Source organism: Elgaria multicarinata, chromosome 2 (genome assembly GCF_023053635.1).
Source record: "Elgaria multicarinata webbii isolate HBS135686 ecotype San Diego chromosome 2, rElgMul1.1.pri, whole genome shotgun sequence".
NCBI classification, from domain to species: Eukaryota; Metazoa; Chordata; class Lepidosauria; order Squamata; family Anguidae; genus Elgaria; species Elgaria multicarinata.
This window is the reverse complement of record NC_086172.1, coordinates 75,636,517-75,651,008: the sequence shown is the minus strand read 5'-3', so window position 1 is coordinate 75,651,008 and position 14,492 is coordinate 75,636,517. Positions and strand designations below refer to the sequence as shown.

Below are 14,492 nucleotides of genomic sequence, written 5' to 3'. Positions count from 1 at the left end.
AATTATTGCACAGTGCAATAAATGCGTTCTCCTTCATTTCCAGGCCACAAGTCTTCCCTCAAGATCAGTGGCACGACTCAATATAACACAGCTTCATATGGATCCCTTCTCGATCCTCCCAGAATGCAGGACACGGAATAACGGGCTCAAGTTAAAGGAAGCCAGATTCCGGCTGGACATCAGGAAAAACTTCCTGACTGTTAGAGCAGTGCGACGGTGGAATCAGATACCTAGGGAGGTTGTGGTCTCTCCCACACTAGAGGCCTTCAAGAGGCAGCTGGACAAGCATCTGTCGGGGATGCTTTAGGGTGGATTCCTGCATTGAGCAGGGGGTTGGACTCGATGGCCTTGTAGGCCCCTTCCAACTCTGCTATTCTATGATTCTATGATTCTATGTTCATATGATTCTTAGCTCAGATAATGAATTCATTGCTGCTAGAACTGCTGCTGGCACGTTATTCTGCAAGTATCATGAGCCAGAGGCCCTTTAAGTAACAAAGGCTAATGGATGAACGCACTGCTGCCCTGGCCTCTCACCTTGGATGAGCCCCAAAATCTGAAATCCACAGTTGGGGAATACCTTTATTAGGATCAACCTAAATGCCACAAGAGTTCTCCAGAACGCTTCATCAGACTAGGTAGTAAAAAACACCTAGCCTGAGAATGGGGGAAGAACAAAAAAAATCCCAAAATTAGGCCTGACGTTTTGGCCACAGAGTCTGCTGTTTCAACCCAATCTCAAAATGGAGATTGCAGAGTGAATGAACTAGGTGTTGCAAGTATCAAAATATACCAAGCAGTTATGGGACAAAGAAGTAATGGCTGACCCACATTTCTGAAAACATAAAGGCTTGTCATAATTCAGATCTGCCCGTCGCCTTGGATAAAACACAGAGGTTCCTGGGTAGGCAGAGAGCTGAAGTAAAGAGAATTGGAACAATCCTTATATTAGCAAAGTTGAAGATTAACTTTAGGTGAGGCACTAGGTAAAAAGGTCAATTGAAGGCAAATTGTGAGGTATTACCTTCGATTACCTCATCACTCAACTTTAAGTAATATCACTCAACTTTAGGGTGGATTCCTGCATTGAGCAGGGGGTTGGACTCGATGGCCTTGTAGGCCCCTTCCAACTCTGCTATTCTATGATTCTATGAAGCCCCACAGATTTTTGGCTGGTTTAATAGTGAAGCAAGAGGAGCCTTTTTACCTGGTGTTGGACCTCTCCCCGCACCCCCACCCCCACCCCCATAAGCTTGGTTGTGAGGGAGACATTACTACTTGCCAGTTCCCCTGCCTCTCTCACCATTGGAAATGGCATAACTGACTGTCCAGGTGTAATGCAGCTGGCGGGTTGGTCTAAGAGTCGCTTGCAAAAAGATCTTTCCCCGAGCAGGAATGGTCCCTTTGTAGTGATCCAGTTCTATTGCTGTAGGAGAAGGAGGAGGACAGAAGTCGTTTGAGTACAGTAGGGAGACGCCAGGTCACCGCAAAGCACAAACGATCTGCACTTCCATTAAATACCTAAGAAGTCATTGGCAACTTCCTCAGGGTCACATGGTCCAGTGATCATCTGCTCCACAGTGAGATCATATTTTAAGGAGCAGGCGCCATTGTTCAATAATGTAAGCTGACATGTCTGTGTGCTGCCAACCAGGATGTTGCCAACATCTACTTGCGCCTCTTGTGCCTGCAGCCCAAACACAACAGAGACAGATCAGGTCCATTAAGGGACATAGATTATGGCTACTCCATGCAAATCAGTTCTGTTATTAAAGACACTGAGAGAAGAACATCCCAGGGAGAGGCCAATATTTTAATTAAAACTAATATTCAACCCAGCATAGCCAACCCCTGGAGACTTCATAGCACTACCAGTTAGGAGGGTTTTGCACGTCCTATATCCCATGCCTCCACAGATACTAGAGGGTTCATCCGGGTATGTTTAAACAGGATAGCTTCCACCCTCCTCCAATATAGCTATGCTTATTTCACCTGCCCTGGATGCGGTCACTTACCGTTAAGGTGCCAAATGATCCCTCCCCAATAACCCGCAGGACATAGCGAACACTCTTTGGGGTCTTGTCTTCAAGTATCTCTTGGTCTCTCCACACTGTCACCCAACTCCGCAGAAGATATTTGATCTGCTCGCCAGGAGTGAAGGTCCATGTTTGAGCCTGAAATCACATGCAGGAGAGGAGGCTGGAGGAGAGCCAGGGCACGCTGCCTGCTTGGGATGTATTTAATTTATTTATTTATTTATTGCATTTATATACCGCCCCATAGCCGAAGCTGTCTGGGTGGTTCACATGGAATCTAGAGCAGCAGGTTGTCAGAGATACAAGGTCACCCCCGGAAGTGCCTACTTTCCCCTATCACCGCTGGCCTTTTACACACTTCCACATCCAGAAACATGCATGATGGAGGCATTTTTCAGTAGCATTGGAAGCATGTATTGGTACCCATGGCTCAAGGAGGACGGCTATATTTATTTCCATCTGATTGCCTTACTCACCAAAGCTTCATTGGGCAGTATAGTTCCTTCAGCAGGTTGGACAGACAGGAGCTTTTTGTCTGACTGCTGGATTTTCCATCTGAAGAGCATGGATAACCGCGTGCAGTTCTTGATGGTGAAAGTGCGTGAAGAGGAGGTGCCCACGCACGTAGGTTTGAAATACAGGCTGCCATCACTTTCCAAGAGTAGGACCAGGGGCTCAGCATTGCTCTGAAGGATGATCTCCTGAGGAAGCAAGCATCAGCAGGAATCTTTAGTCAAAGTTGAAAAATGCAGTGCTTTCACAGAAACATTGAGACGGGTCCTAGGCTGACATAGAGAGGCCTGGGAAAAAACTGGGACAATACAAGAAGGAGCTACAAGGGCAATGTGTCCAAAATAAACCAAAAGAAAACTAAGAATGTTCTTTTGGTGGCAGAAATAAGTAGGAGAAAGATAAATATGGGGCAACATTACCTGGTTTGCTCCCCACCGTCCCTTTTACTGCACAGGCCACGCAGCCCGGTCCTCCTTGTCAGTGTGCATCTACAGCCCCACCACAGCGCAGAAATGAGAGGATGGCATGGTACAGCATATCAGCAATCCATTCCCTCCTGGTTTATCTAGTTTATATTACATTATCTCAGGTGCCTGTTTTGCCTGTTTTAATGAATGGGAGGAGCTGCAGCTCAGTGGCAGAGCATCTGCTTTGCATGCAGAAAGTCCCAGGTTAGGGCAAGGAAAAGAATCCTGCCTGAAACCCTGGGGAGCCACTGCTGCCAGTCCGTGTTGACATTACTGGGCTGGATAGACTAATGGTCTGACTCAGTATAAGGCAGCTTCCGATGTTCCTAATGGATTGTTTTATTTATTTAATTTTGCTCACTCCAAACTGATTTGTCTGGCTTTGAATTTTATTTTAAAGTGTTAGGAGTTGTCTTGGGACTTGTTTTGCAACTGATGTGCAGACTAGAATTAAAAAAAAGTGAACCTCAACCATGTTTGAGCCATCACATGATGCTCCCACAAGACCGTAGTGCAATATCCAGCTGAAATGTAATATATAGAAAGCAGACAACTGCACTGCTGTTGGGCCCATTTTAAAAATAGGGCAGAAGCGCTTTCTAGCACATCAAAGAACTAAAGAAAATGGACAGACAGACAGGTTCATGAAATGACAGGTTACTGTGGGTGGAGATGGTAGCCCAAATTGCTAGGGCTTGCCCCATTTTTTAAAAGGCCAGAAGAGTGCTCCCCCATTAAAGTGGTTCAGCAGGGGTGTACTTATTTTAAGTAACTTTAAAGAAGTCACAAATTGGTGCAGACAAAAGGCAGGAGACATGGCTGTTTGATGGACTGAGGCAGATCATGGAAGGGAGAATCTACATGTCCCTGCTCCTACCTGGGTGAATGAGGATGAGAAATTGAGATGCAAAGATAAGGTGTGCTGCTGTATGGATGTTTCCGCTGGGCAGGTTGAGAGGAGAAAGATCTGATGGGCCCCAGGTGCAACACACCCACAGCTGGGCTTGACCAGGACAGAAGGGCACTTCTCCCGACTCATCTTGAAACTTATGGCAGTGGTGCCCACATTGCAGAGCAGCATGCTGCGGTATGTGGTGATGTTCTGGCACACTGGAGGGAAGACCTGGGAGACAGGGAAACAGTTTTGGTTGGACGCCCACTTGCATTTGCTTTTTTCTTAGCCTCTGAACCTTGAAGATATGGTTGGCGAGAGCTGTAACTTCTTCTAATCTAGAGACATAAGGAATGCAACAAAGGCCATACCAAGGATAGAAAACCTGGCTCATGTTGCAGGATCAGCTCCATGAACTGAATAACCTCACTTCAGTTTCCCTTTTACAGACTACAGCAGACCCGCAAAATACAAATCCAGTGTGATAGAGCACATGCTTGGCATGCAGAAAGCTCCAGGTTCGACCCCTGGCTTCTGTAGGAAGGGCAAGGAAAGAATCATGCCTGAAACCTTGGAGAGCCACTGCCAGTTCATGTTGACAATACTGGGCTAGATGGACCAAAGACCTGACTCAGTATAAGGCAGCTTCCTATGTTCCTACTGCTACTCCTTGATACAGCACTGAAGTCGTTTGCTATATAGAAGTCATTGATACAGCACTGAACTCTTTGGTGTGGAGGGAGGGAGCAATTCAGGGGCTGACTTAAGGCTACCTATAGATGCACTTGCAAAGAGGAGTGTGCATAGGTTGTTACTATTATTATTACTACATTTATATCCCATCTTTTTTCTCTTGCAAGGAACCCAAGGCAACTTAGATGGTCATCCTCCTTTCCATTTTATTCCCACAACAACCCTGTGAGGTAGGTTAAGCTGAGAGTCAGTGACTGGCCTAAAGTCATGCAGGAACTTCATGGCCCAGTGGGGACTAGGCCACAGTTCTCCCTAGTGCCAATCCAGTACTAACCATTACATTCACACTGGCTCTCAAGGTTTTCCTGTTGTGACATGAGCTTGGCTTCCCACCACCTTCTGAAAAGTCATACACCCCCCAGATCAACCTCTGATCACCACCTCCTCTTCAGGCAGGCTGTCCAGTTCAAGTTCTGTTGTTTTGTTTTTCAAGCACCTGGCATGGTCATCTGATCAAATATTAGTTCGGCGCTTTTTTTGGTTAAAAGGGTTGTGAACACTTTAAACATCTTTTTTACACTTCAAAAACTGCTCCGAGAAATGGGAAGTGGTTTCACGATTCACATGCAGGCCAGCCAGTTGGCCCTGGGCACAATCCCTTGAGCTGCATATTGGCAGCATGGGTTTCCTCTGAGCTCAAATTGAGAGAGGTAGTCGCAGACTGACCCAAACATGGTGAGTGAACTTCCGCAGTAGGGTCGCCATTCAAATGATGCAGGTCTTTATCTTTACACAACCTAATAGGATTAGTGTCGGAACAGTTTTGTTCAAAAACCAGGCTTGGACATGTTCTTACTGGGGTAGGGGGTGTTCCCCAGATCTCTACACAAGGAAAGATTTCCTCCATCCCCCATCTTTATCACGGCAATAATAATGAAACTGGCCCACTTTACTCCCAGATTAAAGACAGAGACTGCACAGCGCTATATGCGTTTACAGTTGAAATGGCAAATATTATCCGTTAGAGATGGGCCTCTGCTGACCTCTGCTGTTACTGAGTTGGTTAAGGCACCAGTCAGGAAATGCTAATTCAGGAGCCCTGATTGGCAGTTGCCAAGGAAGACTAAGGATTCCCCCTAAGGATTTCCTGAGGAGAGCAAACAGAGCGAGAAACACACTTCAACCCCTCCCTCGTTGCAAAAGTGCTTCCGGACAGAGGGCTCCTAGCACTACTAATCAGAAGGCATTGTGTAGCTATTTAGTCTTTTCTTTCTTAATGGATTTTCTGCAGTAAGGAAAAAAGATAGAAGAAGAGGTGGAAAACACAGGAGGGCTTTGAGTGGAAGATATTGCCTCTGGGGCCCCTGCAAAATTCTGTGGAGGAGGCAGGGTGATGGCACAATAAAGGCCGTGTCTGGAAGCACCCCAAGGAGTTGGCTAGATTTGCAAGTGCGCAGAGGTGGAAAGAAAGCTAGCGAGGTCCACTGGATAAAGTGCTGGCCTTCAGTTCAGTAGACCTAGGTTCTCATCTCTGCTTATTGGATGCCCTTGGCAGCTGCCAATAAGGCACTGCCAGCCTGGCACCACTGGATGTCCTTGGCAAAGCATAACATTGAGCAAACTCAATAAAGACGGTGAAGCACTTTGCTCACAAAGTAGGGACCAACATTCCCTCCCCGGTGGGGTGGGGGTGGGGGGGCGGAGGTGTATCCCACTCACCCTGTGGCAGTCCAAGGTGTACTGCGGGATGAAGTGCTGCCGCCCAGGTTGAAAAGTGTGCCCACGCAAGCGGATGGTCAGGCTCCAGGATGGGCACATCGTGATGGGCTCCTCAATGTTATTGTAGTGTCGCAGCACCTGCCAGTGATAAGAAATGAGGGGGGACCTCTCCAATGAGCAGCAGTGATGATGAGCGAACCTTTTTCTGGTAATGACCAGGGATAATTATTACAAACCCAGAAGGACTGAGGCTGGACCTTTAGCCATGCTATGAAGGTCAGTGCCTTTGACAACCGAGTTCTACCTACCTTGTAGAAGGCAAAACCCTCCAGTTCTGCTGCATACAGGGAATTGAGCTGAGGGGGCTGGAAGGTGATGCGGAAAGCCATATTCTTCAGAGCCGGGATGTCGCAACTCTCTGGGATCACCTGGAAAGGGCTGTCTGGCTTGTTCGTCCATATGACGGTGATCTTTCCCTTTGTGTGATTGGTCACACAGAGAGGAAGTGGTTCTATTCCTTGAAGATTTGCACAGCAACCGAAATCAAACTCCTTGATGCTAAGGCTGACATGGGGAGGAAACACGGTGAAGTCGCTGCTTACACCATCATGGAAATATTCAATCATGGGCTCAATGACAGGGTACTCCTCAGGGGGCTTGTCCTCCAGGACCTGACAAGACAAGACAGGAAGAAGAATCTCTGGCTAAACCAAAGACAAACATCTTATGAAAGACAACTAAATAGGGATGAGCCATTCAGAATCTGTGGGCGTTCTTTTGGCACTTATAGGCTCTTTTAACATCATGGGAATTGGGGAATAAATGACAAAAATATGGCATTCCAGTTCTAAATAGCCTCCTGGTTTCATAAAGATGGAGGCCCAGTATGGAGGAAAGGTAGGTCCAAATCCTGAGAAAATTTAGCAGCTCTATCCTTGAAGTCAGCATCTTATACTCATACTGCGTTCAAAGCACCCACATCCTTGAAACTGTGATTGTAGAGAAGCACAGTTTCCAAACTAGCATAGACACTAAAACATCACTGTTTCTCACAGTGACCATCCATACCCAGGGGGGTGAAAATGGAACAGAAGTAGAGCTTTCCTCTTGTAACAGACATGCTTTACCTCTGGCGGGAGTGTAAGAGCTCCATTTTCATCCACCAACAGCTTGCCCTCCTTCAGCATGGTCCCCAGGATGTCCGGGGGGAAAAATGTCAGTCCTCTGGCCATGTGTGTCCTGTACATGGCAAGGTCCTTCAACTTCAGAATGACTGGGCTTGTTGTTTCTGTGTGGCAGGTCCCAACCAAGTCTAGGAACAATGGGTCCTGAAAGGAATCCGAAACACAAGGAACAGCCCACTTTTCCTGTATTCTTTTTCAGGAACACAGCTCTGCAGCTCTCCCTCATTAACACATTGCATTAGGGGGCTGTTAAACATTATCCTACCTACACAGGACCCTTTTTTTTTCCATAAGCAGCTTTCACACAACTAGGGATCCTTTAAGAGTCCCAACCACATGGTCAGGGACCAATAATGTGGAACCTGACCACAAACTCAGCTCCTCATAAGACTTGGAAGTATTGATTCCATAAGACTTATGTAAAAGGCCCTGCTCTCATGTTTGGGTCATTTAAACATGGCCCCATCTGTGTGAGAGACACTTACAGAGAAGCAGCTTCCATGGGGCTATGGTAAGTGTTAAAAGACACATTCTAATTGTCCAGTTTCCTTCTCACTGGCATGCTTCTGAGAGCTGGTATTTACTGTAGTGAGAAAGATTACACACAGGTAGAGGCAGCACACTACACAAATTTATGTTATTTGTATCCCAATCCTTCTCTGAGGAGTTAAGTATCGTTTTTATCTCACAACAACCCTGTGAAGTAAACTACAGGCTGAGGGATGACTTGTCCATGACCATCCAACTGAGCTCCATGACTCTGCTGGGATTTGAAGCAGGGTTTCCCATGTCCAACCCAACACTCTGGACTGCCAGTGCACAAGATTTTTGGTCCCATCTCAGGTATGCGAGGGGAGGGGAGGGGAGGGGAGGGGAGGGGAGGGGGGATGCACATGTGCATTCAGGCACACACACACACACACACGCAATTCTTACCCATTTGGACATTTTTACACTAAGCATGAAAAGCACAGGCCAACTCCACGCATGTCTCCTCAGAAGTAAGGCCCAGAGCAATAGTTTTCAGGAAGGGAAAGCACAGCTCAATTCTAAAATTTAAAGGTGTTGAAGCTGCTCTGATCTCTGATCACTGCTTTCCCTGCTGAGCTCTGAAGAAAGCCTCCTTTCCCCAGTCCTCCTTTTGATGGTCTTTTCCTGCAGCCCAGCTGGTCAGCGTGGGCGGAGTGGATGGGTTAGGAACCCCTGGTCTAGATACTATACAGTTCCAGTTCTGCGTATCCACAAATCCTTTTTGATTGCTACCTCATGAGCTGCTTTTATTTAATTGATTTCTGAGCTTGTTCTGTTAGCTGATATTTTCCATGATTTCTATTTTACGTATTCTAGATCTATATGTCACATTAATGCATTTTTTTATCATTGTAAGTCATCTTGAGCTCTTTTTTGAAATTAATGGGGCATATATTTTTAAATAAATAAAATCATACATTTCGCTAAGGAGATCAAATGCTCTGTTCCAGCACATCCAACCCCAGTAGTCCAAACAACCTAGGTTGCATTGGTCTCCACAGCCAAGAGAGACTATTGCAGGTTCAGCAGTTTTTGCATTGCAGGCAGATGCCTTTTGCTTTGAATCCAGTGTGTCCCTGGGGAAAGATGAAGAACTTTCCTAAGGGCATTTGAAATAGTTTTTCTTAGCTTGCAATTTAACTGGATATGTGTAAAGTTGGGTTATAAGGGCTTGTTAACATAGCATAGGGAAGTAAGCTTTTGGGCCATAGTGGGGATTTAAAGGGATGTTTAATTGGGGGGTGTCCTCATGTGGCGCAGAGCGGTAAAGCAGCAGTTTCTGCAGCTGAAACTCTCCCCACAGCCTGAGTTCGATCCCAGCGGAAGCTGGTTTCAGGCAGCCGGCTCGGGTCGACTCAGCCTTCCATCCTACGGAGGTCAGTAAAATGAGTACCCAGTTAGCTGGGGGAAAGGCAATAACAGCTGGGGAAGGCAATGGCAAACCACCCCGCTATAAGGCCTGCCAAGAAAATGTCAACGAAAGCTGGCGTCCCTCCAAGAGTCAGTAACGACTCAGTGCTTGCATGAGAGGTTCCTTTCCTTTCCTTTCTTAATTGGGGGGGGGTAACACTTTAATATTAAGGGGGCAAATAGGCATTCACACAAAACATTGTATCAGGGGTTAGATGCTTTGTGGTATGAGTTTAGATAAGGCCTGATGAGAGCACTTGCTGTATTAGTCATAATTGTCCTGCACTTGTTCCAGCAATAGGTGTTCCTTATAAGGGAACTAGGTGACTGGTCAAGAGTTCTAGAAAGGTAGAACTGAGGTTTAGAAAATCCCTGTGTCTAGAAGAAAAGAGAAGTAAACCAGACAGTTGACCACATGAATAGCAGAAGTGACGTCCAGTTTAGGGATACATCAGAAAGGATGAGACATTCTGGGAAAAGAATAATCTAGAATTCTAGCCTTTTATTTCTACACACACACACGTACACACTTCTTATGCTCTTGGTTTTGTGCTACCACTCTGAAAAGAAAGCACAGTCCATGGCCTTGGGGAGGTGCCCTGTCCTTCTCTGCATTCAAAAAATTGCCTGGGAGCAGCTTCTCTCATTCTCACAATTCAGCACAGGATAATCAATTAAAACAAAAAATCTCTGCTTAGAGGGGAAACGAGAGCTATTGGGAGGGTGGGGGAAGATACAACAGATCAGGACACAACTTGGAGAGATTATGGAGCTTGGGGGCTAAAACCAGTGCATCTGGTCAAGTTTACAAAATATTATCCAAGATGTGAAAGGACATATTCTTCTAAGACAGCAGGGACATTTCCACAGAAGCGGAATTGCCTGATAAAGCAAAACAGCCCGTGAAGAGAGACATGTTCTCTCAATAAAATAGTAAGCAACCACTGTCTGCTTGACTGGGGAGTGTACAACCAAGAGGACTATTTCAACAGAAGATGCATCCTAACCCTCTTACCTGATGATGGATAAGGCAAACAATTCGCCGGTGGCAAATTATTGGGTGGGTGGGCTGGAAGGTCACCTTCAGTGTCATAGTAGACATTCCACCCAAGATCCCACAAGGACGGTCAAAGGAAAAGACACTCTGTGTGCCATCAATGGCAAATTGATAGTAGGCTGGGACCTCAGAGTTGTTGGTCATCTCTAAAGGCTGAATTAAGTACTCCCCAAGGTTAATGTAGCTGAAGTAGACAAAGGGATGCTGAAAAGAAACGTCAGGACCTAGAATGACAAACAAAGTTGATTTTTTTAACTGCTCCTGCTGACATTGAGAAAGGGATTTTTGTACATCAGTGGCTCCCAAAATATGGAGGGCAAGGGTTAGGGGATCAAAACTTAGAGGCCCCCTTCCAAGGTCATAGCAGTGCTCATGGCTTTGGAAGGGGGACTCCGAACAATCTTATGTTCCCTGGGCTGCTCTTCCAGGAACCACAGGATGGCTCTTGGAGCCTGTCCTCCATGGAGATCACCCAGTGCTCTCAAACATATACAGGGACTTTCTCACTCACAGTGTCATGGATACAGAGTCCCCACCCCACCGGAATCAATCTCTTTCTGCCTGGAGGGCAGGGGTTTGTTTGCTACTGGAAGAGAGGGATGGAATACATTTCTATCTAGCAGCCAGTAGCTGAGGTGACTTATGTGCCACAGATCACAGAAAATAGTCCATAGGAAACCACCAGTTCAGAGTGGAAAATCCCAAGGACAGACAAAAATCCAAACCAATCCTCTGGTTGAAACTTTCTCCAATCTCCAACAGAGGTGCAGAGCCTCTTTCAACCCAAGGACTGGATGCCATTTCTGAGAAGCTTTCAGGGGCTGGATTCCAGTGGTGGGTGGGCTGAAGGTCAAAAGGGATGGAGCCAAAGACAAAAGGTGTGGAACGAAAAATACCAGTGAATTGTAGCTTAAAGCTCTTAGTGAAGGGATCGCGGCCCTCCAGATTTTTGGCCTGTAACTCCCAGATACCGTAACCAGCATAGCTAATGGTGGGGGATGATGGGGGCTGTATGCCAAAACATCTGGAAAGCCATTAGATGCCCACCCCCGTCCTACTGCCAGTAACTAAGGCTTAGGAAAGACATTTCAGCCATTTAAAATGAGGGTGGGGGAACAGCACAAAAGCCAGGAAACTACCAAATGTTCAGTGATTAGGGGGACTGGGGTGGAGCCAGGGGAAGGAGGGCTGGATTGGGATTCCAAGAGAGCCAGATTCGGACCCCAGGGCCTGAGGTTCTGGATCCCTGAACTACAAAGACAACTTCAAAGACCTAATCAACTCACAACTCTGGGATGGGACTGTAGTACAAGCACGTCAGACACCATCTTTTGAACGATAAAAGTATGGCTACAGTCCAATATCCAGCAAAGTCCTGCACCCCTAAATCTGTCAGGATCAGGAGCGAACTACCAGCACATATGCTTTGATGCCACATGGAGAAGCAAAAGGACTCTCATGACCCCTTGTACCTTTACACGATCCTGTCACCTTCAGCACAGAATGCGTGCTGTTCCCAAAAGGCACAACGGTGAAGTAGTCCACACTCTTCATTCCCACGGTGTGTGGGCTGAACTGCAAGGGGATGGCTAATGAACCGCGGGCTGAAACAGTGGCTTGGGCAGCGTCACAGGTAAAGACACGATCACGAAGCACTGGCTCCTTCATTCTTTCAATCCTGAAGGGGGCAGAGACCTGCCAAGAGACAAGACAGGGTTACGTCCCTCTCGTCGAGGAGAGAAACACTTCCTCTGCATTTGGCAAATATATTGGCAAACAGGAACATCGCAAATATAGGAAGATGGCGTATGCACTGACAAAGCAGTACACAGCCATGAATCCTTGGACATGCAAGCACACATCCAGCTCATGAGAATAATGTCTTCAAACTCAATGATAAGCTTCCTGTACCACAGACACATTGTAGATCTCCACGTGTTTCTCCGCAGTACTGCCAACAGCCACATCGCCAAAGCAGAGTATATCCCGGAATTTTTTAAGCCCAACTTCTTTGCATGAGTCTTCTGGCACATTCACCAGCAGGTGGGGATATTTAGCTGCAGAAAAATAAAGGTTAATATTAATAGCCAAGCATGCGGCCTTCCCACTCTGGAAACATGTGGATTCCTGCATTTCTATCGCTGTGCCAAAGTTCCAAAATCATCCTCTCACTTTAGACTAGGCCAGGTTGCAGCAAAAGAATTTCGGGGACAGTAACCTGCCTTCTGAACATATATCTCCATCGATGAAGCCTTCTAAATCAATAATGATCAAGAACAAAATACAAGGAAATCAAAGATATCAAACCTCATATAAAAATGAAATGACGCAATATTTATGGAGAGAGTTGTCATCTTTGTGCAAGATGGAGATTGCCCCAAAAGAACACGCGAGCTGGGGTGTCTGTTCCATAAGGTCTTTTGGAGCTAGGAATATCAACACTATTAATCAGGGGTGTTCAGAAAAAGATTATGTTTTCTAACAATTATGATATTTCTTTAATAGATAGCTTAAGGCATCTAAAAGTTCACCAGGCACTACAATGATTTCTAGCAGTTGCTATAATGAATTCTATTCATGCTTTTAGGCACAGAGAGTTGGGAAATAGAGCAAAATTAGGTAAATTGCACAAGACAGACAAACAGGTTAAAGGCTGGGTTCAAATTAGATATGTTCCTAACAATCAGGAACATCTAGTAGCTAAACCCCTCTGCAAAACAAGATAGGACCACATATTACATGCTTTCTTTAGCTCACGGGATTACAGCATGCTAGATGAATTCATAGGCAAGAAAACAGGTTACTCATAAAACTTAATGTTACGGCCTATGTTGTGTGATCTCACCAACAGCTTTCAATCTGATGGCCTTCTGCTCTGAAGTGTCTCCAAAACTGCATATTACTGGCATGTCATATACCAGAGCCACTACAGGTCGAAAGATCACCTTCACTGAACACTCTTTGCCTGGATCCAACATGCCACGAGAAGGAATAAGGCAGAAAGGGTCTGGCACCTCCCAGATAAAACTTGTTGGTAGATCCCTAGGGGGAAGAAAAAAAATCTTCTGTAAACCAAAGGCTCCCCATCATGGCAACAGACCTTTTCCCTAAGTAACAGAAAAAGCATGTGGAAAAGTGATGCACCCTGTCTCGCTGATATATAAAACCAGAACTGCAGCAGTTGGTACATGCTTTACCATCACGTTTCTTGCCAAGTGGATAACGCAAAATACAGAGAGAGTTCTTCCATGCATCTGTTCAGGGCTTGAAGCAGGAGGCACTGGTCACCTTGATCTCAGCAGCCAGAGCACTAAGGGCAAGCCATGTGATGCCTGTAACAATCAGTTTTACAGCACTGGGGCTCTTTTAACGGTTCAAAGACCAAATGTGACTATGACGATTAGAAAAACTCCCAGAAATAGGTAGGAATAGAACATCTCCATATTAGCTAGCCAACTCAAACTTTCACTCTAAGGACTTAATTATGATGGGGTGATACTTAATAATAGCTAGCTTTTATATAGCACTTATTGTTCAGTTCTGCTCATGGGTTATCTCAGTAACTGTTAACACACCGTTTAAGATAGATCAATATTATGCCCATTTTGCAGCTGCAGTCTGAGGCTGAGAATGAGTGGCCTGCCTCATGTCACCTAGTGCACTCATGGCAATAGAAAAGTTTGATCAGGGGACTTTCAGGGGGAGTTTACACCAGCTGTTTATTACAGGACTGTATCACAGTCATCATTAACGGGCCACATGATATTCACCTGCTCCCACAGTGATCTCGGCTCCACCTCTCAGTTATCTCAGAATATCCCTGACTGCTTTTGTCACAGTTTTTCTGTCTCTCTCAGGTCCATTCTGAAGAACGTTTGCAGTGTGCCCCCACCCTTTGCGAGGTCATTGCTGTTCGCTGCAAGTTCTGGGCTCAGTGAGGGGCGTGTGCGTGGGTTTCAGCGTGTTTTACCATCAATTGTGGGGTGGTTC

At 46.0% G+C, this 14,492-nt stretch overlaps 2 protein-coding genes across 2 annotated transcripts in view; one reads left to right on the top strand and one right to left on the bottom strand.

The window, feature by feature from the left end:
* The window catches only part of CFAP65 (cilia and flagella associated protein 65), a 38,329-nt gene that overhangs the window by 20,146 nt on the left and 3,691 nt on the right, over positions 1–14,492 (bottom strand). The window contains exons 5-17 of the mRNA XM_063116772.1: positions 13,348–13,544; positions 12,414–12,559; positions 11,975–12,197; positions 10,461–10,726; positions 7,448–7,648; positions 6,629–6,991; positions 6,321–6,458; positions 3,894–4,139; positions 2,513–2,737; positions 2,016–2,174; positions 1,522–1,687; positions 1,304–1,426; positions 1,208–1,219 (exon numbers count right to left, since the gene is read on the bottom strand). Of these exons, the coding sequence (XP_062972842.1) occupies positions 1,208–1,219; positions 1,304–1,426; positions 1,522–1,687; positions 2,016–2,174; positions 2,513–2,737; positions 3,894–4,139; positions 6,321–6,458; positions 6,629–6,991; positions 7,448–7,648; positions 10,461–10,726; positions 11,975–12,197; positions 12,414–12,559; positions 13,348–13,544 (2,465 nt within the window). The remainder of the gene's footprint in view (positions 1–1,207; positions 1,220–1,303; positions 1,427–1,521; positions 1,688–2,015; positions 2,175–2,512; positions 2,738–3,893; positions 4,140–6,320; positions 6,459–6,628; positions 6,992–7,447; positions 7,649–10,460; positions 10,727–11,974; positions 12,198–12,413; positions 12,560–13,347; positions 13,545–14,492) is intronic.
* The window catches only part of ZNF142 (zinc finger protein 142), a 411,120-nt gene continuing 404,475 nt past the window's right edge, over positions 7,848–14,492 (top strand). The window contains exon 1 of the mRNA XM_063116771.1: positions 7,848–7,859. The gene's annotated coding sequence lies outside the window, so the exon portion shown is untranslated. The remainder of the gene's footprint in view (positions 7,860–14,492) is intronic.